A 26,737-nucleotide genomic window follows, 5' to 3' on the forward strand; every position below is an offset into this window, starting at 1 on the left:
ATGGAGACGACCCGAGCCTTCCTCCCCCTCTTGCTCCTCTTCCTAAGTGTGTGTGTGCACAGTTGCCATGGAAACTCTCGTCTGACCCCCAGAGTGTATCTGTCTTACAAAGGTGAGTGTGTTTTCTGTTTAACATTTCATACAGCAGAGAAGAGAATTACTGTAATGACCTTGGCTTACCTTTTATATGCCTTCCACCTATACACATATACACTGATCAGCCATAACATTAAAACCACCTCCTTGTTTCTACACTCACTGTCCATTTTATCAGCTCCACTTACCATACAGAAGCACTTTGTAGTTCTACAATTACTGACTAAAGTCCATCTGTTTCTCTGCATACCTTTTTAACCTGCTTTCAACCTGTTCTTCAATGGTCAGGACCCCCACAGGACCACCACAGAGCAGGTATAATTTAGGTGGTGGATCATTCTCAGCACTGCAGTGATACTGACATGGTGCTGATGTGTTAGTGTGTGTTGTGCTTGTATGAGTGGATAAGACACAGCAGCGCTGTTGGAGTTTTTAAATACCGTGTCCACTCACTGTCCACTCTATTAGACACTCCTACCTAGTTGGTTCACCTTGTAGATGTAAAGTCAGAGACGATCGCTCATCTATTGCTGCTGTTTGAGTTGGTCATCTTCTAGACCTTCATCAGTGGTCACAGGACGCTGCCCATGGGGCGCTGTTGGCTGGATATTTTTGGTTGGTGGACTATTCTCAGTCCAGCAGGGACAGTGAGGTGTTTAAAAACTCCATCAGCATTCCTGTGTCTTATCCACTCATACCAGCACAACACACACTAACACACCACCACCATGTGAGTGTCACTGCAGTGCTGAGAATGATCCACCACCTTAATAATACCTGCTCTCTGCTGGTGCTGTGGGGGTTCTGACCATTGAAGAACAGGGTGAAAGCAGGCTAAAAAAGTATGTAGAGAAACAGATGGACTACAGTCAGTAATTGTAGAACTACAAAGTGCTTCTATATGGTAAGTGGAGCTGATCAAATGGACAGTGAGTGTAGAAACAAGAAGTTGGTCATAATGTTATGCCTTATCTGTGTATATTTGTGGTTTTGTCTTTATAATGATGTTGCTGCTAGTAATGCACTGACATGGATATTGTGTCTGCAAAAGAGAACACTGATACTCCAGCATCATCTCTTTATTTATATTTTGTCAGTGTAACAGTCTTATGTTCTAATCAGACTGAAGGAGGTGGATCTAATTTAGCTGATGTTGTTTTATTACCCTGTAATATCCCAGCAATAACCCAAGAACTGTAAAGAAATAATTTCATAACAATCTAATGCCGGAAACATCGATCACTTTCAGCTGAAGTTTTGTTTGTAGTTGTGTTGGAGCTGCAGTTCTTTCAGTTAGTAACAGTGAGAGAATCTTCAGATTCATTCAGGGCATTTTGCTGCCTACATGGGCATAAAATAATTTAATAAACAATGATATACGGCTGCTCAGGTGGCACAGCGATAAAACACGCTAGCGCACCAGAACTGACATTTTGAACTCGTCGGCTCTGCCATTTGGCTGGGAAGGGTGGCTACATGAACAAGATTGGCTGTTGTTCATACAGGGTGGGGAGCCAGACAGGGACCTCATAACTGATGCAATTACAACCTCTGCTGACTGGTTGATGGCACCTGCACAGAGTCGAGGAATAATGCGTTGATCAGGGTGTGGCTCTCCGTGCACAAAGCTGATTCGCATATGAACTCGCCTCGTGCAGGTGAAAAGATGCAGTCAGCTACTGCACACGTGACTTGACTTGACTTGAAGGGGCGTGTATCAGTCTTGCTTTCCTCAATTAGAAGTGGAGATCAGCATCAGTAGAGAGTAAGAGTAATACAAGCGTAACTAGGACAATTGGGAAAAAATCAGCTAAAGCAAATTATTGTTTAATGAGGCACAAGAGAGCAATTAAAGGAACTAGCACTGACAGTCAACTGCGCCTCAATGCTGCTGCCAGCCCCTAATGGCATGGCAGGTGTGCATGATACTGTAATCGACGCCCTCTGCTGATCTCTATGGCAGGTAGGCCTGTTACAGAACCCTTTCCTAAGGAAAGTTCTACTGAACCTTTTTTCAGAAGTCAAAGATCATTCTGAGTTGTTTTGAGACATGTGTCTACTGTGCTGCAGCAGCATCCAAAACAGCTGGAAGGGGGTAGATGAACCATAAAGGGGACGTTTGCATGCTTTGAGCTGGGAGACAAAACTGTAGGCTAAAGTAAGAAAGAAAGAGAGCTGTTCACATTAGCTGATAAACAGCCCATTCTGTTTAAGATCCACTGGATTAATGTACTAGCCGGCTTCTTCTGTGACAAGGTGGTGTGCGCCTCATTATGGTGGCATCAGGTGAAGCCCCACAGCTGCAAAGAGTAGCAAAGTGAACCCAACTCACGACATGGGTGGTTCTGTCCTGCAACACATGCACATAGAAATAAGCACAAGAGAAAAAGACCATGCCACCAACTAAGTTCCTGGAAACCAGATCAAAGAACACCAGTGAAAAAAAGACTAGTGAGAAAAACCAGAACGGTCCTCGAGTCCGACCTTAATGGCCTTAGAGAGAAAGAAAACGCAGGTAAATTGAGAAGCCAGAAATGAGCTGACAATGAAGCGTGTATTTAAAGAAACTTTTCCAGCTGAACCGAATTAACTCTAAATGAGGCGCAGACCTGCTGATTAAAGCCAGGTAGACCAGTTAAACTAACATTTCAACCATTATGCAGGATTGAGAGGGCTTGTTTTTGTTTGTGCAACACCGTTTTGCACAGATCTAGAAAGCGCTGATTGATGATGACATGGTGGTTTATTCGCAGGTCTGTTGTGAAAGAAGCTCACTGTATAATCTAACACTGAGTCCACTTAATATCACACAGTGTTATAAAGTGTAGCAATGGCGCCCAGGTGGCGCAGCGGGATATTCCGCTAGCACACCAGCTCCGAGATTCTGAACTCCTCGGTTCGAAACTTGGCTTTGCCACCATTCAGCTGGGCGCCATCTAGCCATCTAATTGGCAGTGCCTGCAGCAGACACGTTTCTGCTAGGGCGGGATGACCGGACTATGGGGGTGTGGTCTTCAAACCCTGTGTAAGGACCCTGATTGGCAGATAGAGAGGCACCTGTGCAGAGTGCATAGGTGAAAAAGGGTTCCGCTAAGGCGTAGTTAGAGTCAGAGGAGGCGTGAGCAGCAATATATACCCACCTTGACTGCAATCAGAGATTTTTGTCTTACCATGCCAAAAAGGCCACGACTCTTCGCTTTCTGCCATCTTTATTCTTCCGCTTCAATCACTGTTGCAGCTCCAGTTGAATTAGATTATCGGACCGCAGTGTGCAGTGTTTGCATACTCAAAAATGGCTGCCCATGCAGTAGATCATCCGGGTAAAGAAAACACTAATACTGTAGCATCATCTCTAATATATAACTTATATTTTGTCATTGTAACAGTCTTATATTCTAATTACACTGAAGGAGGTGGATCTAATTTAGCTGATGTTATTTAATTACCCTGTAATATACCAACGATAATTAACCCAAGAACATTGACAGGTTTTGTGTAAAAACTGGCACACAGGTACTATGAACAAGGAACAAGGTTAACACCTAGGGTGAGCTACACTATAAACATGGATCTCCTGGCTAAAGACTAAGGCTACACTAATGCTAAAGGCTAAATATATATCCACTTAGCGGGATATTTCGCTAGCACACCAGCTCCGAGATTCTGAACTCCTTGGTTCGAAACTCAACTTTGCCACCAGTCGGCTTGGCACCATCTAGCGGGCATAATTGGCAGTGCCTGCAGCAGACATGTCTCTGCTAAAGCGGGATGGCCGGAATATGCGGATGGGGTCTTCAAACACTATGTAAGGACCCAGATTGGCAGCTAGAGAGGCGCCTGTGCAGAGTGCATGGGTGAAAAAGGGTTCCGCTAAGGCCGTTTGGAGTAAGACAGTAGGTAAGCTACATATTCGGACACACTACCATTACATACTACTTTCGAGTACTGTTCAGTATGGAAGTATGCAATTTCGGGCAAAGCCTATATCTGTAAACGTGTAAGCATGGCTTTAGACACCTGCACATGCTCAGTATGACATTTTGAGCTGTATTATGATTGGGAAAATTTGATAGACTACATTTGTGGCACTTCGGAGACACTTTTATCCAAAGCGACTTAAGTCGTGACCGAATACAGTTTGAGTAATTGAGAGTTAAGGGCCTTGATCATGGGCCCAATAGTGACAACTTGCAGGGGCGTAACTACCGGGGGGCAAGGGGAACAGGTGCACTGGGGCCCATGACGAGGGGGGGGGGCCTCCACGAAATGAACTCAACCCCCCACCGCACTGCCCCCCCATAGGCTGCACTCGCCAGGTCGTTGTTATTATATTACAATATTGTAGCGCCGATATGTGAGTGACATTCAGCTCAGCCAATCAGAATGCAGCACCCGGTTTATACATGTGTGTTCGGACGTTCTGCAGTTAGTACGCTTTGTATATGAGACTCGCCGTATGGCCCCAGCATTGAACCCAATAGGTAGTCTGGGTGCTGGAGCTAAGCAGTCTAAAGTGTTGTAACGCTCATTGAAGTTCTGACTAAACAGTTGAAGTGAACTCTACCTTGTCGTGTGCCTTTATTCCCTAACCTCCACCACCACACGCAGCAAAAGACCCGTAGCATCCCCGACCGGACGAGCAGCACTCGCAGCGGCTAGGTGAGCTGACCCTGTACAGTAGCAAGTGGTTAATGCTAGCGGTAAAGTGCGACGATAACGAAAGTAAAAACACGACAATATTTTTGTTAAGTAAAATATTAAAATAACGAAATAACGAATAACAAAATACACAGTGGGTGCACAGCAAGGGGTTTTGGGAATCTGTGTAACCTGCTTAACGTTACTAGACCAGTATGAAATTTGTTGAGGGGGCCCAAAAAATTGTTTTGCTTTGGGGCTCATGAGCTCCTAGTTATGCCACTGACAACTTGGCAGTGGTGGGCTTGAACTGGCAGCTTTCTGATTGCTATTCCAGTACCTTAACTTCTGAGCTAACACAGCCCAAAACTTCAACCCAAAATGCCAAAAGTTATGCTTCTGTGACTGCTGGTAGGTTTGTGTACCATTATCTACTAACTGTCTTCTAACACTGCTTGTGAGTTGTCATCTTCCATTAATTATGCCTAAATCTACTGTATAAACATCTGCAGTACATTCAAACCTGGTCTTTATTATAATTTCATTTTATGTTTAAAAGAATTGTATTAATCATGCATCAAGTATTTCACAACTACTATCTGTTGCAATAGTCTTGCAATATGACAGGCTTTTCCCTCTATATTCACTCCTCGGTGCCCACTTTCTTTCACTCTTTCTTTCTCTGGCAGAGTGTAGCACCAGCTTGCCTCATCGCCCAATTAATGCTCTAGAGAAGTGACTACCCATCATCCCCCTGCATGTTGACATGTCACGGTGGGGCACAAAGAGAGTCCTGCAGAGAGAGGATCGTTTGATGTTGAAACCTCTCTCACAATGGCATTAGAATTTAGCACTACACGGTCTGTTTACGGACAAAGAGGTGATGAATAATGGTGCATCTTATTCTCTGAAGCAGTAATGTTTGCTTCAATTAAGTTACATTTGGCTCAGCTAAATGGAGACGCATTTGTACAACTGCTTGTGGTGCATCTGACACTAGATCGACAGCCAACGGGTCAAATAGCGACCGGAATATATGACTAGTTCTTAGAAACAATAATGAAAACACACACACACACACACACACACACACACACACACACACACATATAAATCTAAAGCGCAATGGCTGTCTTTGCACTGCATGACTTTTTCATCATCTTTCTATCTCTCACACTCTCTCTCTCTCTCTCTCTCTCTCTCTCTCTCTCTCTCTCTCTCTTACTGCCCTCATGTTGGAATTGAATGCAAAACCTGCTGTCACTTCGCCAAGAGAGCAGACAGGACAGTGGCTTAATGTGTCATCCTGCTCCCAGAATACTGGCCCTCACATGTAACCCTAGACCAAAGGAGAGATGAAGAAGAATAGGAAAGTTAAGCTAAATAAATAAAAAGCAGAGATGTTAACCTCTGCAGGATTGTAACATTTTCCATCTAAAATTGCATGAAGAAATCTTAAAGTTTTAAAGCAGACAGGAAATAAAGAAAACAACAAATTGCATTCTTTTGAAAATAATGAAAACCAAATCATTAATTTACATTTCACTTGTTGTCAGTGAAAGAGTGCATGTTACTTCATATTAGCTTAAAACTTAAAACTGATTGGAATTGATTCATTACGTTATTTATGATCTACTCGAGACAAAATCTATTTTACATTTACATTAAAAACATGTTTTGAGAAAGTGTTGTTAAGTTTAGACCCTTATTCTTTCTGGTATCATAATGTAAAAAAATGTTTTTATATAATTATTTCTTAAGCTTTGTTTTGAATTATCATATTTAAGTGTGTAATTCAGATCATTAATAAATTAACCTTTTTAATAAATAAGATTACAAATACATTAATTCTAATGTCAAAGAATAGAATCAAAAGGTTTTGGGTAAAAGATTAGAGTTTAAGTGGATATTACGGCACGGTGGCTAAGTGGGTAGTACTGTAGCCTCACAGCAAGAAGGTCCTGGGTTCGATCAAGAAGGTCCTGCATGTTCTCCCCGTGTCTGTGTGGGTTTACTCAAGGTGCTCCGGTTTCCTCCCACAGTCCAAAGACATGCAAGTGAGGTAAATTGGAGATACTAAATTGTCCATGACTGTGTTCAATATAACCTTGTGAACTGATGAACCTTGTGTAATGAGTAACTACCGTTCCTGTCATGAATGTAATCAAAAGTGTAAAACATGATGTTAAAATCCTAATAAATACATAAAGAAAGAAATAAGTGGATATCACTGTAGCTTTCATTAATTTTTACAATATTCATACAGATTAATTAGATTTGTGATAACCTTAAATTTGAATTAACATGATCTGAATCCTAAAGGGTCAGATTATTTGTTTAACATATGCTCACAATGACCAAAATATGGCTTTATGAAAAATATTATTTTTTTTATTTTCATTTACCACCTTATCCTGGTCAGGGTCAAGGCAGGTCACTGAAAAACAGTAAACGCAAGGCAGGAATCTCCTGGACAGGATCAGGATGCCAATCCATCGAAAAGCCAATAGCACCGCTAAGAGTTGAATCCAAATCTTAGGGCTTGGGTGGACAAGCATAATAGAACGCAGTGCCAACCAAGCGCTACATGAAAAATATAATATTTAATATTATTCATATTTACATGTATATGCCATGATAGGGCAACATATGTATAATGTGATTTAAATTACATTTAAAATGTCTAGTTAAAAAAAATTAAAAATCCAAACTTTCAACTACCTAATTGTTCAGTCCTCAAATATAACACTATATTGCACCCAGGTGGCGCAGCAGGATATTCCGCTAGCACACCAGTGCAGAGATTCTGAACTCCTCAGTTCGAAACTGCTGGGCGCCTTCTAGCGGGCATAACTGGCAGTGCCTGCAGCAGACACGGTTCTGGACTATGTGGTTCTGGACTACTTCAAACACTGTGTAAGGACCCTGATTGGCAGATAGAGAGGTGCCTGTGCAGAGTGCACAGGTGAAAAAGGGTCGGAGGAGGGGCAATCAAGGATCTCCCAGCAGCAGAAGACAAATTGACTATGCTACATTGGAAGAAAATCAATGATTTAGGAGTTATAGATGGTTCATGGAAAATAATAATTATGGTTTATTTGTAAAAAGCAGCAACATTTTTGAAGCACAGATTTTAAGAACAATGAAAATACGTTACAGAATACAAAGACAGAAAAACAGTGGGATAAATTGGGTGAGCAGAGAAAGGGTTAGGGATGGGAACAGTGTGCAAAAAGAGGACAGGGCAACAGAAAAAGAAGATAAATATGGTAGAGGAATAGTGGGAGGGAAATGAAAAAGAAAACTGATGAGCAGCCCAGAGGCAAGAATGGAGTGTGAGACAGAGAGAAGGATGAGAAAGGTGTGTGTCTGCCTGTGTGTGTGTGTGTGTGTGTGTGTGTGTGTGTATGCAGCTGGGGGAGGTTCATGTGAGTCTACAAAAAATATGTGTGTAAAAAAGTATAGTATATTCTTGTGTTATAGTATAGGTTGCACTTTGTGTGTACTTGCTGTATGTGTGTTTGTGTGTGCATGTGCGCATGCAGCTAAGGAATCTTCATTTGAGTATGTGTGTAAAAAAGTACAGGGGGTTTCATATGTGTGAACTTTTGTGTGTGTTTGCTGTGTGTGTGTATAGCTAGGGAATCTTCATGTTAGTCTACAGTACATGTGTAAGAAGTTTATGTGGCTTTGTATGCGTACACTATGTGTGAATCTGCTGGGTGTGGGGTGTGTGTGTGTGTGAGTGTGGGTGAGGTTAGTCATGAACATATTCCGAAGGTATTGTGTGCGTAGGTGACAGTGAAACAGATCCCTGTTCTGGGAAACAGGATAGGCTTGTGCCGTTGCCAGTGTATTATTAGACTGTGTGGTTGCTGTGTTTAGCTGAGCATAGGGAAGCCCCCCGGAGCATGCAGGCACCTGACGCCAGCAACCTGCTTCTGTATGCCACACACACATAGACCTAGCTTCAACTGGTGCCATCCAGCCCCAGGTCTCCTCAACCTTTCCATTCTCCATGTCCAAAATTGATTAACTAAAGTTCGTCTGACCTTTATTCATACATTAAAAATGTATATTAATTAATACATTAGAATAGAAACATCTAGAAGCTTCTTTACCTTTATTAAACAAAGACATTTTTGTTATTGATGTAAAACAACAGTGTGGGTGATCCACAGTGAAAAACTGCTACAGTAGGAGTCATTTATAGAGGAAGAAAGCTTAGAAAGCTAAAAAAACTGCACAGCAATGTCACCACCAGTTTAAAAGTCTGCTTTTTAAATGTAGTTTTCAACCCAACTTAAAATGTGCCATAGTGAAGAATAAATTCAACAGCTGTTAATAAAAAATAAACACAATTAAATAATATTAAAAAGGCAAATCAAATAATGACGCAGCAATGATGTCAAAAATATCAGTATGGGAATTGTTCTTTCTGTTATTTTGACATTATGATGTCAGAGTAGGCTTGTTGTGCCTTAAAATAAAGAATGATTTAATTGATGAGGTCAATTGTGACAAAATAAAAATACTTAATTACATATTAAAGGGTTCCATTAATGAATATGGTCTCATCTCATGGAACCGGAGTCTCTACTTACTTATGGCTACTAAATTTTTGGGTGTAATGGATGTGAAGGACTGATGTCTTGTCCAATGTTTTTACCCACCACATGCTTAGTTTTTTCCAGGGGTTACTAAAAACAGCTGGTTTGATCATGGCTTTTGACAAAGAGCTAAAACAGGTGTGGGGTCACATACTGTATGTCTGTCAGCATAACAATAAAAGTTTTATGCACTTTGTCATGATATAGTTACTATGAGCTAATGCTAATATTAGATTAAATGTAATGATGTAATACCAATTTGAGATGTTGTAACTGGCTATCAGTTCTATTTCTGCTATTTTATTTCCATAATTGGAAAATTTAACATGAGCAGTGGAGAAACAGTAACAACTAGGCAGGTCAGTGCCACTGGCCTGTTTCTAATTACTGCACTTCCCAAGAGAAACCTGGAGAAATTCCACACAAATGAAATACACCACAATTCCCCTCTTGTAAAACATACCATTGACCAAAATCAGCTCCATTGTTTCAGTGTTAAATTGTTATAAGTGCTGTATACAGTTCAATCTTTCAGGGGATTTGATGCCATTCATGTGTTCTGGCCTGCAGCCATGTCTACTGGCCAACTGCCAATAATTCAATCCAGAGTGCTGATAATATTTGAAAATATTACAGCTTAGTGTTGGAAAGCTAATAACACAACAAAAGGTTATGCTCATTTCTTATAAGACTTGGTATGTCAGAGTAAAAATAATACTATATAAAAATGTATAAATAATTTAAAATATAATTTAAGATTAATGATACAAGACCAAAGATGCTTTATTGCCTTCCCTTCCTGACAAAACTGCTGAAGTGGCTGGTACAGGTTATGATGGGGAAACTGTAACTGAAACTCGTACCTGGAGTTTAGACTAGACTCAACCTGGCAATATCTAAAGGAAACTTACAGACATGGAATGTTTTTAGAATCTTTTAAACAGTCTAAATCTGCTTGCAGTGCAGTAAATGTATCTTTTCTATTCTGTGGGTCTAAATAAGGCCAAATTTATTATGCCTGATAAAAACAGTCTGTAAGAACATATATATACTTGTTTTTAGTTAATAAGGGGGGAGGGACTCTGCTCTAATAAGAAAAAAATTAACACTGTGCAGAACAGCAAGCAGTATGTCTGGCTAAAAACAGGCACTACTAATACCATCCCTGAACTTCTTACTATCAGGGACATGAGACTGGTATGAATTAAGGGATATATTAATGAAGCCAAGTGACAAGAACATCCTTAAAGAAAACCCGCTCCAGAGTTCACCTTTCAACATGACAGTAACCCAAAGCATACAGTCAATACAACACTTGTGTTGTGGCTAAATATCTGTGAAAAGACCTGATAATGGAAATCATTATTCAGTCTGATGGAACTTAAGAAGATCTGTTATTTATAGTGGAATTAACTGAAATAAACTGTGTAGAGACACTTGCAGCTGTAAATATTTGCACAGGGACTCTACACTATAAAGTAATGAATAAAGGGTGTAAATAAGGTTGGGAATAGTAGATTTCAGTTTTTTATTTTTAATTATTAACACTTAAAATACTTAAAAATGTTTTTTAATTCATTATTATGGGTTATTAAGAATAAACTAATTAGCAAAATAGTAATGATATGCATTTTAAATCAAATCCACTACACAATAAAGTTTGATCCATATCTTGCACATTACTTTGTATTTTGCACCCTTTACTAAAGCTTATTGGGAAAAAGTTACAAAATTAACAAAATGTATTTTTCTTTTATTTTAAAGAACAAGAATGTCATGTTATTGGTAATCCAGTTTGCACATTTTCTTGGTTACACATTTTCATGTTTTCTTACACACACTAAGCTCTAGTAATTCTGGATATGGGGTGTGGTATTTAAAAGTTGTGGTTTGGTTTGCAAATTAGTATTAGAAACAATGGATCCTTATGAAATCCACATAATGAGTAACAAAGTGTACTGTAAAATGTTATTTATAAAACCTGAGGAAACACTATGCTGTTTAGCAAAAAAAAATGGTTAGCTTTGTCCTGGAGCATGTGTTACATTTCCTTCACCCTGCTCCAAGAATGAGTCACCTCCAACTGGTTATTATAGTTCCAGGTGAACTAAATTTTCCCATAATCAAAGTCCAAATAACTTCTAGCTTTCTGGATTAATGTACAATCTCTACACGTTATCACCACTGTTTTAACATTATGTACCTTTTGTGCTGAAATGTGTGTAGAGTTTGGGAGCTCTGAGGGAGCTCGGCTTTATGAAGCCTGAACCTTCAGCATAAAAAACAGTGAGTGGAAAATGTGACCACTTTTGTTCTCAAGAAATGAATTGCATTACACCAGCTTTTGGCTGTGGATTTAACCTTGACACAGATTAGTACTCACACGCACCAACCAACACTCATAGTAACCGAAGTTAAAGCCAGTTAGTACATTAAGTAAGTAAATGAGCCTACCTCTAATCCCTTAGTTCCTGCCTAATAAATATCTACTACCAGATGCAAAGATAAACATTTTTTTTTTGTCCATCAACACATACAGTTCTGTGTTTAGTTTAGTTTTTTATAAGCAGATTTAGTTTCTCATAGGCCAAATGTTTTTTTCATGCATTCATTACCTCTGTGACTTTAAAATGAAGGCTATTTTTTCAACACAATTTCATTAAATCTTTGAACCTGACTCAAGGCTCCTTAATGGTTGATGAGTTCTGCCAAAATCATCAGAAGAAGGAACCTCTGAAGTCATCCCTTCCTTTGTATTCACATGATATAAAGTTCACACACCAGCTACGAATGACTAAACCAGATTGCTTTAGCTTTCTGTGCAAATGGAATGACTTTCTAAGGTGTCGTTATTATTACTGATATTAGCTTAAGATCATGTGCAATGGCGTGTAATGTGTGGGGTCAGTGGTCACAGATCTGCAGACAGTTTAATAATGCCTTCTGTCTGTGAAGTGCATCAGCTTTGTAATTGGATACCTGATTGTGTACTTAGCTGACTAGGAGAATCCAGGAGTCAAAGGTAAGACAGGTGTCAGTGAAAGTTAATTTTTATGGGTAGACTAAGGAAAAAATGCATGAAAATAAATTACCTATTTAGGGACTACAAAAAGCATTGGTATTTAGACAACAGCAGTTCTTTACACTAAATTTACACAGAAAGCATTATATTGCCTAAGGTTTTTCAAACAAAGACGACTATTTGTTGGCCTTGCATGTCTTATGTAGGTTCACCACTGGTCACATTGCTTCTGGTGGGATAGCAGGTCTAGACCTTAATTAAATGCTTAAAATAGTATCTGACAAAACTGAAGTATCTTGGAGTCAATTGAACCTAATTGGTGCATTTTGTTTTTGTATTTGTATTGCATAAAAATATGCCGTCTGACCTAGAATATTGTTACAGTCATACACTGATCAGCCATAACAATAAAACCACCTCTTTGTTTCTACACTCACTGTCCATTTTATCAGCTCCACTTACCATATAGGAGCACTTTGTAGTTCTACAATTACTGACTGTAGTACATTTGTTTCTCTACATACTTTTTTAGCCTGCTTTTACCCTGTTCTTCAATGGTCAGGACCACCACAGAGCAGGTATTATTTGGGTGGTGGATCATTCTCAGCACTGCAGTGACACTGACAAGGTGGTGGTGTGTTAGTGTGTGTTGTGGTGGTATGAGTGAATCAGACACAGACTGTGTCCACTCACTGTCCACTCTATTAGACACTCCTACCTAGTTGGTCCACTTTGTAGATGTAAAGTCAGAGACGAGCGCTCATCTGTTGCTGCTGTTTGAGTTGGTCATCTTCTAGACCTTCATCAGTGGTCACAGGGCGCTGCCCACGTGGCGCTGTTGGCTGGATATTTTTTTGGTTGGTGGACTATTCTCAGTCCAGCGGTGACAGTGAGGTGTTTAAAAACTCCATCAGCATTTCTGTGTCTGATCCACTCATACCAGCACGACACACACTAACACACCACCACCATGTCAGTGTCACTGTAGGTCAAATAATACCTACTCTGTGGTGGTCCTGTGGGGGTCCTAACCATTGAAGAACAGCATGAAAGAGGGCCAACAAAGCATGTGGAAAGACAGATGGAATACAGTCAGTAATTGTAGAACTACAAAGTGCTTCTATATGGTAAGCGGAGCTGATAAAACTAACAATGAGTGTAGAAACAAGGAGGTGGTTTTAATGTTATGGCTGGTCGGTGTATATAAAAACTAGCTTTTTATAGTGTATTCCTTACTTTCCCGTAGTAAAAACTATGTTAGAAAAAAATTTAGTATTTCTTAAAAGATTTTTCACTACTGTATTTACAAATGTTACTATCCATGCCTCAGTCCTCAGAAGACCTGGGCAGTTTGGGCTGTTCTTTGTAGGCAACCAGAAATGTGCTCCTGAAAAAGCTTGTCCTCATGCCCTTCCCCTACCCAAAGCTAGAGGGTCTTGGGGATAAATCCTTTTGGATAGGGATGAGAGGAAGTCTCAGAATAGCTCTATGGCTCCAGAATGCCGTGAGCAATTTGGAATCCCAGACTAACCCTGTACCCTGGGCCTGGTGAGATTCTGTACATGGCTAGAGGATCACCCATACAGCTGCCAGAGGGGGACACGCACATGCACACTTACGTACACATCAGCGGCACACATAACTACCTATTTAGAGCACTAAGCATGACCACATATGTGGAATAACTTTACAATTTTACATGTGAGATTTTAAATGCAATTTAATGCCATTATGATTCGTGGTACCATAATGTGATTATAAAATGACCCAAAATGCATCTTAATGCATCTCAAGTTAAAACATGTTTTATATATGGTAGCCTGAAAGGGTTTTATTGTCTCTTTAAAAAAAAGAGCATAGAACCATTTGATTACAATGTCAGTATTTAAAATTTTGAAAGTAATACATGAAACTACAAACTTATTAGTTTGATAAGATCACTAAAATACTAAGCGGACTATGCCATAATTTATTCATCTTAATAACATAACATTACATAACATAACATTAAAACCACCTCCTTGTTTCTACACTCACTGTCCATTTTATCAGCTCCACAATTACTGACTGTAGTCCATCTGTTTCTCTGCATGCTTTTTTAGCCTGCGTTCACCCTGTTCTTCAGTGGTCAGGACCCCCACAGGACCACCACAGAGCAGGTATTATTTAGGTGGGGAATTATTCTCAGCACTGCAGTGACACTGACATGGTGGTGGTGTGTTAGTGTGTGTTGTGCTGGTATGAGTGGATCAGATGCAGCAGCGCTGCTGGAGTTTTTAAATACCGTGTCCACTCACTGTCCACTCTATTAGACACTCCTACCTAGTTGGTCCACCTTGTAGATGTAAAGTCAGAGTTGATCGCTCATCTATTGCTGCTGTTTGAGTTGGTCATCTTCTAGACCTTCATCAGTGGTCACAGGATGCTGCCTACGGGGCGCTGTTGGCTGGATATATTTTTGGTTGGTGGACTATTCTCAGTCCAGCAGTGACAGTGAGGTGTTTAAAAACTCCATCAGCGCTGCTGTGTCTTATCCACTCATACCAGCACCATGTCAGTGTCACTGCAGTGCTGAGAATAATCCACCACCTAAATAATACCTGCTCTGTGGTGGTCCTGGGAGAGTCCTGACCATTGAAAAACAGCATGAAAGGGCACTAACAATGCATGCAGAGAAACAAATGGTCTACAGTCAGTAATTGTAGAACTACAAAGTGCTTCTATATGGTAAGTGGAGCTAATAAAATGGACAGTGAGTGTAGAAACAAGGAGGTGGTTTTAATGTTATGGCTGATCGGTGTATATTAAAGCTGTGTGATGTGTCTTAAATCAAATACTACACATTGAGTTAAATGTATATTCAGTTAGGAGACCATTTGTTTACTGAAACACTCTCTTTCTCCCAGCTGGAGGTTTGATACTGGTGTGTAGTTCCTTTATTTGTCTTAACACATTGTTGTATATACTGTACATTACCAATTCAAAATACCCTTTCCACCCAGTATTGTGAAACATCTTTGTGGCCCTTTGTAAATTTTAAATCTGCAGAAAAGTTTTTTTCTCCTTTAATTACATTTATATTTTAATGCTATGATTTTGGAATAGCATGTCCAACAAGGTCACAGACAGGTGTCCACTTACTTTTGGCCATACCGTGTCACAATAGTGAATTGCAACGTTCCAGTCAGTGTACGGATTTCTTGATTTGAGCTCAGGACAACAAACAGAAGTGGGTGTATGAGTGTGACCTTCTCACTACTAGCACTTGTTCTATTTCAGTTTATATAGAGTCTACCCTGGTTGAGTTATTATTTTGGAGGAAGTTCAGCAATCCTCTGAGATCAAAGTGCAGCATGGTATGAGGCTAGCGTAAAGTAATTTATAGGTCTGGTCTGTGTCACCCTTTCCCTGTGCTAAACGTGCACTTCCACTTGTTCTAATAGAGGGCAACGATGTCGGCACCTCCTCATAAGTGCAGATTTATATCTAAAGTCAACCAGCTTGCCCCTCAACCCCACCTTCCAGCTATCTGTCTTCCTGTCTTGGTCTTTTTTGTTTCCTGTCATGACTGACCCCTTGTCACATGATATCTATGTGCCGTGTAGAACTGTCCTGTCTTTCTCAATGCAAAGCTTTTTGATAATGTCATGTTATAAAAATATTTACTTTAAAGCATTAGTGTAGGAGAAGTTATAAGAACAGGAACAGGGACGATAAGAGACATTTACGACGTAGCCATTAAGCATGCTCAGACAGCTGAACTCATCTTTCATCTCTGCACCTGCTCCGGTCCCCTGTTCCCACTCAACACTAGAGACGAGGCAGGAACGGCACAGACAGGGAAACAGAATAGCTCTGAGGTTACTGCCACCTGCTGTATGACAGTGAGAAATGACGCCACATCTGTATGCAGAAGATTAAAGCCTTTGATCCTCGGCCTAAGCATGCTGATGTAAGAACAGATTCTTCTCGTGTTCTTACTAATCCCGGGTCCAAACACAGCTTTTAGATCAGCTTTCTGTTCCTGAGCTGCTTCCTGAATCTGAGAAGCTTTATGAATGTGAGTTGCTTCAGGACTGTACTCGTGTTACCCCCATGTTTCTGAAAAGGTGGTAGTTTCAGTCAGTCTGATACATTTACGGCATTTAGCTGATGCTTTTATCCAAAGTGACTTACAGCACGGTGACAGTACATTGTCTAAGCAATTGATTGTTAAGAGCCTTGCTCAAGGGCCCAACGGTGGCAACCCGGCAGTGGTGGGGCTTGAACCAGTGACCTTTTGATTAATAGTTCAGTACCTTAACTGTTAGATGTACAGAACATGTTTAGAATTTTGAGGTTCACTGCTGCTCAGGTGGCGCAGCGATAAAACACATGCTGAACACCAGAGCTGGGATCTCGAATACATCGTATCGAATCTTAGCTCTGCCTGACGGCTGGTCTGAGCGGCCACATGAACAATGATTGGCCTGTTTTTCAGATGGGGTGGGATATTAAAAGCCGGATAGGGTCTCTCTCATAACTAATGCAATCACGACATCTGCTGGCTGATTGATGTTGCCTGCACAGAGATGGGAAAAGAGTGCTGTCAGGGTGTGTCTCTCCGTACACAGTGCTGATCCGCATTGCACTGGTCAAAGTGTAGGTGACAAAATGCATTTGGCTGCTGCCCACGTGTTGGAGGGGGCGTGGGTTAGCTTCGTTCTCCTCAATCAGAGTGGGGATGGGCATTCAGCTGTGTGCTGTATGAAACAAAAATAATTAGTACTGGTGATAGGATCTAAAGTTTCCTCACCGCCTTAATATTACTGGGTTTAAAACAGCCAAAAACTGACATCTGCTCTATCACCCATCCCGCAGAGCTTCTGGAAACGAGGACCATTCGGCCATTCAGCTTCTCCTTTAACACCAGCGACTACCGGATACTCCATATGGATCAGGACCAGGGTCGTCTTTACCTGGGTAGCTGTGAATATGTAGTCTCGCTGGACATGCAGAACATCAACAAGGAGCCTCTCATTGTGAGATACACTGCAGTTTATGTTTGGTTGTCTGGTTTTTTTTACATGCATGGTTTACTGTGCTTTCACATTAATAAATATTACAGTAAATAATTCAGAGTTTGATTTTAGATCCACTGGCCTGCTACTACCCAGAGAAAATCTGAGTGCAAGATGGCAGGGAAAGGAGGGCATGTAAGTTTCTGTGACGTGTTTGGGTCTGGACCATCTTTCCATGTGTGGTTAAAGAATTAGCTAAATATTTTTGCAGGATGAATACATGCTTGTCTTTTCTTTCCCAATGCAGGGAGAGTGTGCCAACTTTGTGCGCCTGATTGAGCCGTGGAACAGGACTCATCTGTACACGTGTGGCACTGGAGCGTACAAACCCATTTGCACCTTCATAAACAGAGGCTGGAGAGCTGAGGTGCATGCAGCTTATAAATATAGCATAGCCATTTTTAAATAATTGCTTATCTTCACAGTATATTCACATTCAAGGCCTGCTTGTTTTTCCTGTGTATGTGTGTGTTTAGGAATACCTCTTTCGACTGGTACCTGGCTACGTGGACTCTGGTAAAGGAAAGTCTCCCTATGACCCACGGCAGGAAAACGCAGCCGCTCTTATCAGTGAGTCCTCTTCCCCACTCTCTGAAGTTCAGAACAAATGAGCTGTTATGGTAGAGTCAAGCTTCATTAGCCTTGATTCATTTCTTTCTCCACACCCTTGTCCTTATTTGCCAGATGGGAACCTGTATGCTGGAGTGCATGTGGACTTCATGGGCACAGATCCAGCTATCTTCAGGACTCTAGGAGACAGGCCTGCTGTGAGGACAGAACAATATGACTCTCGATGGCTCAATGGTAGGATTTGACAGGAATGTTTTCACCCAGGGTGTCAGTGGGACCAAAAATTCTTACAATTGGCCGCTCAGGTGGCACAGCGGTAAAAACACACGCTGCAACCAGACTGGGATCTCGAATACATTGTATCGAATCTCAGCTCTGCCTTGCCGGCTGAAGGCTGAGCGGCCACATGAACAACGATTGGCCGGTTGTTCAGGTGGGCGAGACTAAGCCGGATATGGGTCTCTCTCTGTCAGAATGACCAAAAAAAATTCTTACAATTGCATTTTGTTTCCAGATTTAAATTTTAATATAAATTAAAACAAATTGAATAAATTGGGTTTTTTTTATTATTAAATTGACAATTGTCCTTACGTAAAATATGATAAATTTTTATTTGCTTGTGTTTATAATACAGCTGACTTACTATTTTAGCTTAATTGTTTGATGTTTTATTAATAAGGCTCTTAAATGAGCCTGAGCATATTTGCGGACACCCTGTCCAAAAAAATTTATTAAAGTTGGGTATGAACTCTTCCTTCCTGCTTCCTTATAAAGAAAAGCTATAGACCTGTGTGATGACACCAGCCAGCAGGCGGGGGTGAGGGAGTGTACAGGTATAGCAAAAAATGCTAATAAAGTGCACCACGGTTCTCTTTGAACTACACTTCAAAGCATTCTCTGCACTTTATTAGCGTTTGTTGCTATACCTGGGGAAACACATTAAAAGTGTACCAGGGACTCAGCTCAAGGCTGAGTCTTTGCTCTTCCTTTCTCTTACTAGCTCTTATTTTCAGAAACTCAATGAACGTAAGAGGCTTTCTTGTTTTTCTTGAGTTGCCATGGACATCTTTCAGTTCTCAGTTTCCCCATGGGTGTTGTGGCATTTTCCTGTGTTCTTTAGTCACTGTTTGGTTTGTGGGTGAGCATTTGAGTTGTACCATGCAGGTGCCGAGTAGCTGTCGGAGTTGTACCCAAGTGCTCTTTTGTTTGTTGCCTTCCTCTTTGTTTCATGGGTCTCCTGCCAAACACGTTGCATTGCATGCAGTGGTTCTGCTCTTGTAAGACAGACTGGCTACACCACAAACTCGAGCTTTACTTCTGTCAGACAAGAACGGGATGTTGAGGCTACAGTGGGCACAGGTTTGCTGAAACTGGATCTTAAGTTCTGTTACTATGTGCATGGAAGGACAGAATTTGGAATAAACAGCATGAATCTGTAGACCCAACATGCAGTGTGTTAACAGTTCAAGCTGCCGCTGGTGGTGTAATGTTGTTTAATTTGGCTTACATTTAGAACACACCCTCTTACACCCCTAACACCAGTCAGATCTTACAATCTAAGTATTGTTGCTGACCATGTGCTTTACTGTGAGGTCAAATAATAAATAAATAAAATAAAATTATGTTAACACAGACTGAAGTCTCACACAGAGGCTTCCAACAATCCAACAATATCAATATATAACAATCCAATAATATTAGTAGTGTTTTGAAATGTATATGAAAACTTACCTTTCTGTCTTTATACTTTATTTCTTAGAGCCTGTGTTTGTGAAGATACAGAAGATTCCAGATAGTACAGAAAAGAATGATGACAAGCTATATTTCTTCTTTCGGGAAAAGAGTTTGGATGCAGCAGGTGGCAGCACCCCCAGTGTGTTAGCCAGGGTGGGCAGAGTCTGTCTGGTAAGAACCTTTATTATTATTTAGAATTAGGACCGCTGGGACAACCTGCGCTTAATTTAAGGGACAGTGCTAAATGATGTCAACCCTGTTAACCATTACAAAATCATCATTAATAACGTTGAACACTTCCTTGTAAAGCTAATTACAAGACACATTTTTAAAAACTGGATTAAGGGGCACTCAGCGGTAAAACACGCTAGCACACCAGAGCTGACATTTCGAACTCATCGGTTCGAAACTTAGCTCTGTCATCCAGCTGGGCTGGGCGCCTACATGAACAATGATTGGCTTGTTGTTCACACAGGGTGGAGAGCTGGATAGGGACCTCATAACTGATGCAATTATGACCTCTGCTGGCTGATTGATGGCGTCTGAACAGAGTCAAGGGATAATGTGTTGATCAGGGTGTGACTCTCCGTACACAAAGCTGATCCACATATGAACTCGCTTGTGTGGGTGAAAAGATGCAGTCGGCTACTGCACATGTGTCGGAGGGGGCATGTGTCAGTGGGTAATTGGATATGCTAAAAGTTGGGATAAAAAGGGGAGAAAATGCATAAATAAAAATATATAAAAAAAAGGAAACTGGATTAATTAACCTAAATGATGCCGACAACAAAACAAAAGACAACATTACTTCTACTACAAATGCTACTATTACATTTATTATAATTATTTTTTATAATATATAAGGGAATGGAATTGTAACATAGCTCGTAAAGTGGGTTGCAGAAGTTTGGAGCAAACCAAAGTACCTTGAGGAAACCAATGTAGACATGGGAAGAACATACAACACACAATTCTGCATAGATAGTGACCTGAAACGTGAATCAAAACAAAGAACCACGTTGCTGTTATTTTGTTATGTTATTCTACATTTAATTCAAAGTTGACACTGTCCTCTATTACGTATTTTTGACTTCTGATAGAATGATGATGGAGGACAAAGGTCCCTGGTAAATAAGTGGACAACTTTCCTGAAGGCTCGTCTGGTCTGCTCCGTAATCGGCTCTGATGGGGTTGAAACTTACTTTGATGAACTAAGTAATAAACACTTGTTTACTTTTCTCTTAGCAGCAATACAATAATGTAAGTTTCTTTTCTGACTTAAATGTATTTGTTTATTTTTAGGGGATGTCTTTATTCAGAGGACTAATGATGAGCGCAATCCCACTGTGTACGCTCTGTTCTCCACTGCTGGGTACGTCGTTGTCAGTTCAGATTGTTGGTTGTGTAACTTGTTGAGGATGTTGATGTTCTACTATTTTATTCTATATTCTATATGGTGGTAATGCCAGTGGTAGCTCAGCGGTTAGAGTACTGAACCAGTAATCAGAAGGTTGCTGGTTCAAGCCTCAACACTGTTAAGTTGCCACTGTTGGGCCCTTAACCCTCAATTGCTCAAAATTGGCTTCAATCATAATTGTAAGTCGCTTTGAATAAAAGTGTCTGCTAAATGCTGTAAATTTAAATTATGAGTTTAGAGCACATTTAATTCTAGTAATAGTAATTCAACATTTAGAAAGCAAACTTAGCAAACCAAGTTAGTTTCACTCTACAGTAAACATGCATTTTGTATTTGAGCATTTAAACATAGTCTTAAATAGTTTAATAACAGTTTTAAATGTAAATTATTGATTTAATACATTACATATTTTACTTATTGAGCATGCCAGCTAAATGATCAAATGAAAATTGTAAATAACAGAATTTCAGGGTGATCAGGTGGTGCAGCAGTAAAACACAGTATCCCACCACGGCTGAGATTTTGTGCTGAATCTGTGCTGAATTTGAATCTTGCCTAACTCTCCCACAATCCGTAACGTGTAGCTTGTGGATATGTGTGTACACTTTTTTTCGGCGGGAATAAATGAATGAATAAATAAATTAATAGAACTGTACTACATGACAAGATGCCGGTTCCTCCTCTACAACATCAGGAAGATTCATCCATTTCTCTCCAGGAAAGCCATTTAGATTCTTGTCCAGTCACTTGTAATCTCACTCCTGGCAGGTGCTCCTATGTCCACTATTAAACCCTTGCAGCTCATTCAAAATGCAGCTGCTCACCTGGTTTTTAACCAACCTAAACACCGCCACATCACCCCACTGCTGTGTTCTCTTCACTGGCTTCCTGTAGCTGCACGCATTCAGTTTAAAACACTGGTGCTTGCCTACAAAGCCAAAAATGGACCAGCCCCAAGTTACCTTCGAGGTCTAATTAAACCTCACTCTGTACCACGCAACCTCCGAGCCACTAGTCTCGTTCGACTTGATTCTCCACCCAGGTCTCGAGGAAGACAAGCATCAAGGCTCTTCTCTGTACTGGCACCCAAGTGGTGGAACGAGCTTTCCTTGTCTGTCCGAACATCTTCTTGCTGTTCTCAAAAGACGATTAAAAACCTTCATCACCTCTTTACTAAGCACTTAAGCTGACATGTACTTAAAAAACCCCACTAACTTTGGTTCTAACAGGGTTTTAGCAGATTTGTATTCTTGGACTGTTGTTTACTTAAACTAGAGTAAGGTAGTGTTTACTATGTAAGCGTCTGCTAAATGCTGAAAATGTAAATGTAAATATTCATACTGTTTTTTATTAGACAGTGGCATAGTGAAAATGGTGTAATTTTATGTTCTTCTTGATATACTGCAAACCTTTGCCATTTTTTTATTTCAGATTGTAAAAAGAATGCTTTATAAAGTAAATTAATAACAAGATTCTTTTTACATTTCTCTCTGTCTTTAGCTCTGTGTTTAAAGGATCAGCAGTGTGTGTGTACTCCATGTCTGACATCAGAAACGTCTTTAATGGGCCCTTCTCTCATAAACATGGGCACAACTATCAGTGGACTCCTTACACTGGAAAAATCCCTTACCCTCGGCCAGGAACAGTAAGTGATAACGTGGAAAGTTGGACCCAAAAACTTAATGATATTATCCATCACAACCATTATAAAATAGATTAACCCTTTATAATGCAGGACTGCAGAAGTATTGCATTTTTACCTTTTTATTTTAGCTTTTAAATGGTTACTATGCAATTTCCTTTAAGATTAATGGTCTCTCTTTGGCTTAACTTAGTGCCCTGGAGGAACATTTACTCCTGGTCTCCACAGCACCAAATCCTTCTCTGAAGAAGCTGTGAACTTTGTGCGGGCTCACCCTCTAATGTACCATCCCATATACCCAACACACAAGCGCCCCCTGGTGGTGCGATCCGGAGTGGATTATCGTTTCACCACCATTGCTGTGGACATGGTGGATGCTGTGGATGGGAGATACGAGGTGCTCTTTCTGGGAACAGGTAAGTTTCTAATTTATCTGTACCTGATAAATATTAAGTAGAATGTTTGATTTGAAACTCATTTTTACCCTATTGTATTTATTAGACAAAGGAACGGTTCAAAAAGTGATTGTTCTGCCCAAAGATACCAGCACAACAGAGGAGCTTATTCTTGAAGAAGTGGAAGTTTTCAGGGTAATCCAATTATAATGACATTCATTATGAAATGTTTATGCTGATAACTGACGTTAAACAAAACAGCTAAATACAAATCTGATGCTTTTCAGACTCCAGCACCAGTAAAAACTTTGAAGATTTCCAATAAAAGGGTACGTTTGTTTATTTATTTATTTAATTCGATTATAAAAACACATTATCATACACTATATGGCTGAACGTATAAATAAAGCATAGTAATATTAATATGCTGCAACAGGAAAGCATTCCGGGTGCTTGGCTGGCAATAAAACATGCTAGCTCACCTCAAGCTCTCTACAGTAGTACAAATCTCAGCTCTGCTATCAGCTGGCCGAGTACCTAAACACAACGGGCAATGTGTGTGTCTGTACATGATGGGACAATGGCTGAACAGGGTTTCCTCATAACTGCTGCAATTATGGCCTCTTCTGGCTGATTGATGGCGCCTGCACAATGAGACGGGGGATTATGGAGATCGGTGTGCGACTCTCCGTGTGTGTACGATCCGGATCCCCATATGAACCTGCCTTGCGCAGGTGAAAAGAAGCGGTCGGAACTGCACACATGTCGAAGTGGACATGTGATGGTTGCAGCTCTCGGTCAGGAGCGCAGGTCTGCAGCAATAGAGGCGAAATGTGATCAAATAATTGGATATGACTATACTGGGAGAAAAATAGGGGAAAAAAAGCATAAAACACAAGATGTCAACACAAGATGCAATAAAATATATATTTTTTAGACTGAATATAGGAGGAAGGAATAGGTGTGGATAAAACACTCAATAATTAGGAAGGGTGTCCACATATTTTTAGCCATAAGTCTATATATTAGCTTAAATACTAAACAGTACATAAAGCTAAATTGCTAATTAGTTGTTGCTTATTATTAATAAACATACTGTTTTACACTTGTCAAAATTAATTGAGTCATGTCATGTTTAAATATTGTTTGTATTCAAAACTTTTTTACTTTTACTTAAATTATAAAATGTAGAATCTAGTTTAAGAAATATAATTCTGAAATATATATTTTTATACCTCACAGCAACAGCTGTACGTGTCATCAGAGCGAGGCCTTACCCAGGTATCTCTGCACCGATGTGATGCGTATGGAAAAGCCTGTTCAGACTGCTGCCTGGCTAGAGACCCCTACTGTGCCTGGGACGGAGAAAGCTGCTCCGCTTTCACTCCCGCCACTAAGAGGTCTGCTCACGTTTCTTCACATGCACGTTCACATTCATCTGATATTAAGTGTGCATGTTTATATGTTGCATGGCACAAAGGTTTGGTGAGTTTGTCGCCTAACATCAAGAATTGGAGCTACTAATATTGGAACTTAGTTGTGAATGTGTGTGCGTGTGTGTGTTTGCCCTGTGACGGACTGTTTACCTGTTCAGGGTGTTTCCTACCATTCAGCCAGGCATTAAAGCAGACATTGACTGAATGTTGATATATTTGTTCAAATGTTTTATGTGCATTTTATGAGCAATTGTAGCCATTATAGTAAATGCTTCTGAATGATTCATTAGGAGAAGCAGGAGACAGGACATCAAACATGGAGACCCATTACGTCAGTGCAGGGGCTTCAACTCTAAAGGTATGTTTGCCTTCATTAACATTTAAATTCAAATTGTGATGCAAACACATCATCTTGGGTTCTTTCCTTGTTGTATAGTGCTAGGATATTGCAATTTCAACTTGTGTCAATTAAATCTTACTTTTGACTAAATTTGAGTCTTTGAAATAGTTACTGGCATTAGAAGGATATGTGTCACATATTCACATGCAAATTTAACATTGAGCTAACAAATATCAAACAGGTTCTCTTACAAAAATATTGTGTATCAGGTAAATGCACATTATATGGACAAAGGTATTGGGGCATCCCTACTAATTTCTAAATTTGTTGGTTTCAGCCCCAACAATTACTAACAGGTGTATTAAATCAATTTTCAAAGGAAATTATATGCTTCCAACTTTGCTGCATATGTTAAAGGGTGGGCCTTTCCTGTTTTAGCATGGCTGTACCCCTGTGCACAAAACAAGATCTATAAAGACATGAAGAAAAGCTTGGCCACAGAGCCCTGACCTCAGTTTGTTGAAAGTATCAAATTCAACATTTGCTCCTATTTACAAAATACAATTAATTTGGTCATAAATGTTCAATAAAAGTCCAAGAAAATTAACAAATAACAGATTATTGTTTTAATTAATTAAATTCTTTTCCACATATCACAGCTTGTTTGGAAGCTGGGGTCAGAAATTGTACAGCGCCTCTGGAGCAAAGAGGCGCTGTACAAGTGCCCAATAGTGGCTGCTTGGCATAGCTAAGATTCAAGCATCAAACTTTTGATTGATAGCCCAAAGCTTAACCCACTAGGCTGCCACTGTCCCATGTTGTTAGTTAGGGCTTCATGTTAGCATCTCCCTCCTAGAAAAACAGTCTTCAGTCAGCAACTACTAAAAATCTATAAATAGAAAAAATTCACAAAGAATATTCAGCTGCTAATGTTTTCTTCTCTCTCAGTAGAGAAGCGTCTGAGAGAGACTGTGCAGTTTGGCGTGGAGGGCAGCAGCACATTTTTGGAATGCCAGCCTAGGTCTCCTCAGGCTACGGTAAAGTGGATGTATCAAAAGGACGGCAGACGCAAAGCAGTAAGACTTTAATGTTTTCATTCTTTCTACAAATCTTTAGTTATACATGTCATTTTGGTTGCCTTGTAATAGTAAATCAATGTGTTAATCTTAAATGTTGTCGCATTTATAAGCTATAAATAAGATTTAATTAGTTGAAGTGATGGGAATTTCCTTTGTCATATCTATATATCAATTCTGCAAACTTTACAGCTCAGCCGTGATAAAGAGGTCCTAAAGACAGCTCATGGCATCCTGCTCAAATCTCTCAGCCAATCAGACGCTGGCCTCTACCACTGTCAGGCGACAGAAAACAATTTCAAGCACACGGTGGCGCGTGTGGCACTGCGCATCCTTGACCGTGAGATTGTGGAGGCCCTGACAGCCCCGGACGGCCCCTCCGAACCTGAGCGTCATCACCAGCATGATCAGGAGCCCCACCCACCTCCTTTACCATCCCCACACCAAACCCCTCCACCCATTTCCCAGCTCCACCCACAGCCTGAAGTGACACTGATCAACCAATACTGCCAGTCCTACTGGAACCAGCCCCACAAGCCCAAGCGCACTAACCGCAGGCACACGGAGAGGCAGGAAGCTGAGGAGCTGCAGGTTCAGTGAATAAGTTCTAACTGTAAATATTAGCAGAGTCACTTTTTGGTCACGTTCCTTTTGTGAGCAGGATAGGTGAAAGACTGTTTTTAAACTAATTAAAAGTTCAT

At 40.3% G+C, this 26,737-nt stretch overlaps 1 protein-coding gene across 1 annotated transcript; it reads left to right on the forward strand.

The window, feature by feature from the left end:
- sema3gb (sema domain, immunoglobulin domain (Ig), short basic domain, secreted, (semaphorin) 3Gb) lies at positions 1-26,737 on the forward strand. Its single transcript, XM_062998341.1, has 17 exons — positions 1-112; positions 17,227-17,387; positions 17,499-17,561; positions 17,674-17,793; positions 17,903-17,996; positions 18,111-18,230; positions 19,756-19,901; positions 20,831-20,945; positions 21,033-21,102; positions 22,648-22,792; positions 22,983-23,205; positions 23,291-23,379; positions 23,472-23,513; positions 24,427-24,584; positions 24,911-24,978; positions 25,909-26,036; positions 26,229-26,737. The coding sequence occupies exons 1-17, from the start codon at positions 1-3 to the stop codon at positions 26,634-26,636; spliced, it is 2,262 nt and encodes a 753-aa protein (XP_062854411.1). The 3' UTR covers positions 26,637-26,737.

This window comes from Trichomycterus rosablanca, chromosome 7 (genome assembly GCF_030014385.1).
Source record: "Trichomycterus rosablanca isolate fTriRos1 chromosome 7, fTriRos1.hap1, whole genome shotgun sequence".
NCBI classification, from domain to species: Eukaryota; Metazoa; Chordata; class Actinopteri; order Siluriformes; family Trichomycteridae; genus Trichomycterus; species Trichomycterus rosablanca.

What these genes read in the sequence shown, in the direction of transcription:
- sema3gb (XM_062998341.1), top strand. Translation starts at nt 1, where the DNA reads ATGGAGACGACCCGAGCCTTCCTCCCCCTCTTGCTCCTCTTCCTAAGT. An exon ending in TGGCAGGGAAAGGAGGGCAT is followed by an intron (nt 17,562 to 17,673) that starts GTAAGTTTCTGT and finishes TTCCCAATGCAG; the next exon opens with GGAGAGTGTGCCAACTTTGT. An exon ending in ACAGAGGCTGGAGAGCTGAG is followed by an intron (nt 17,794 to 17,902) that starts GTGCATGCAGCT and finishes GTGTGTGTTTAG; the next exon opens with GAATACCTCTTTCGACTGGT.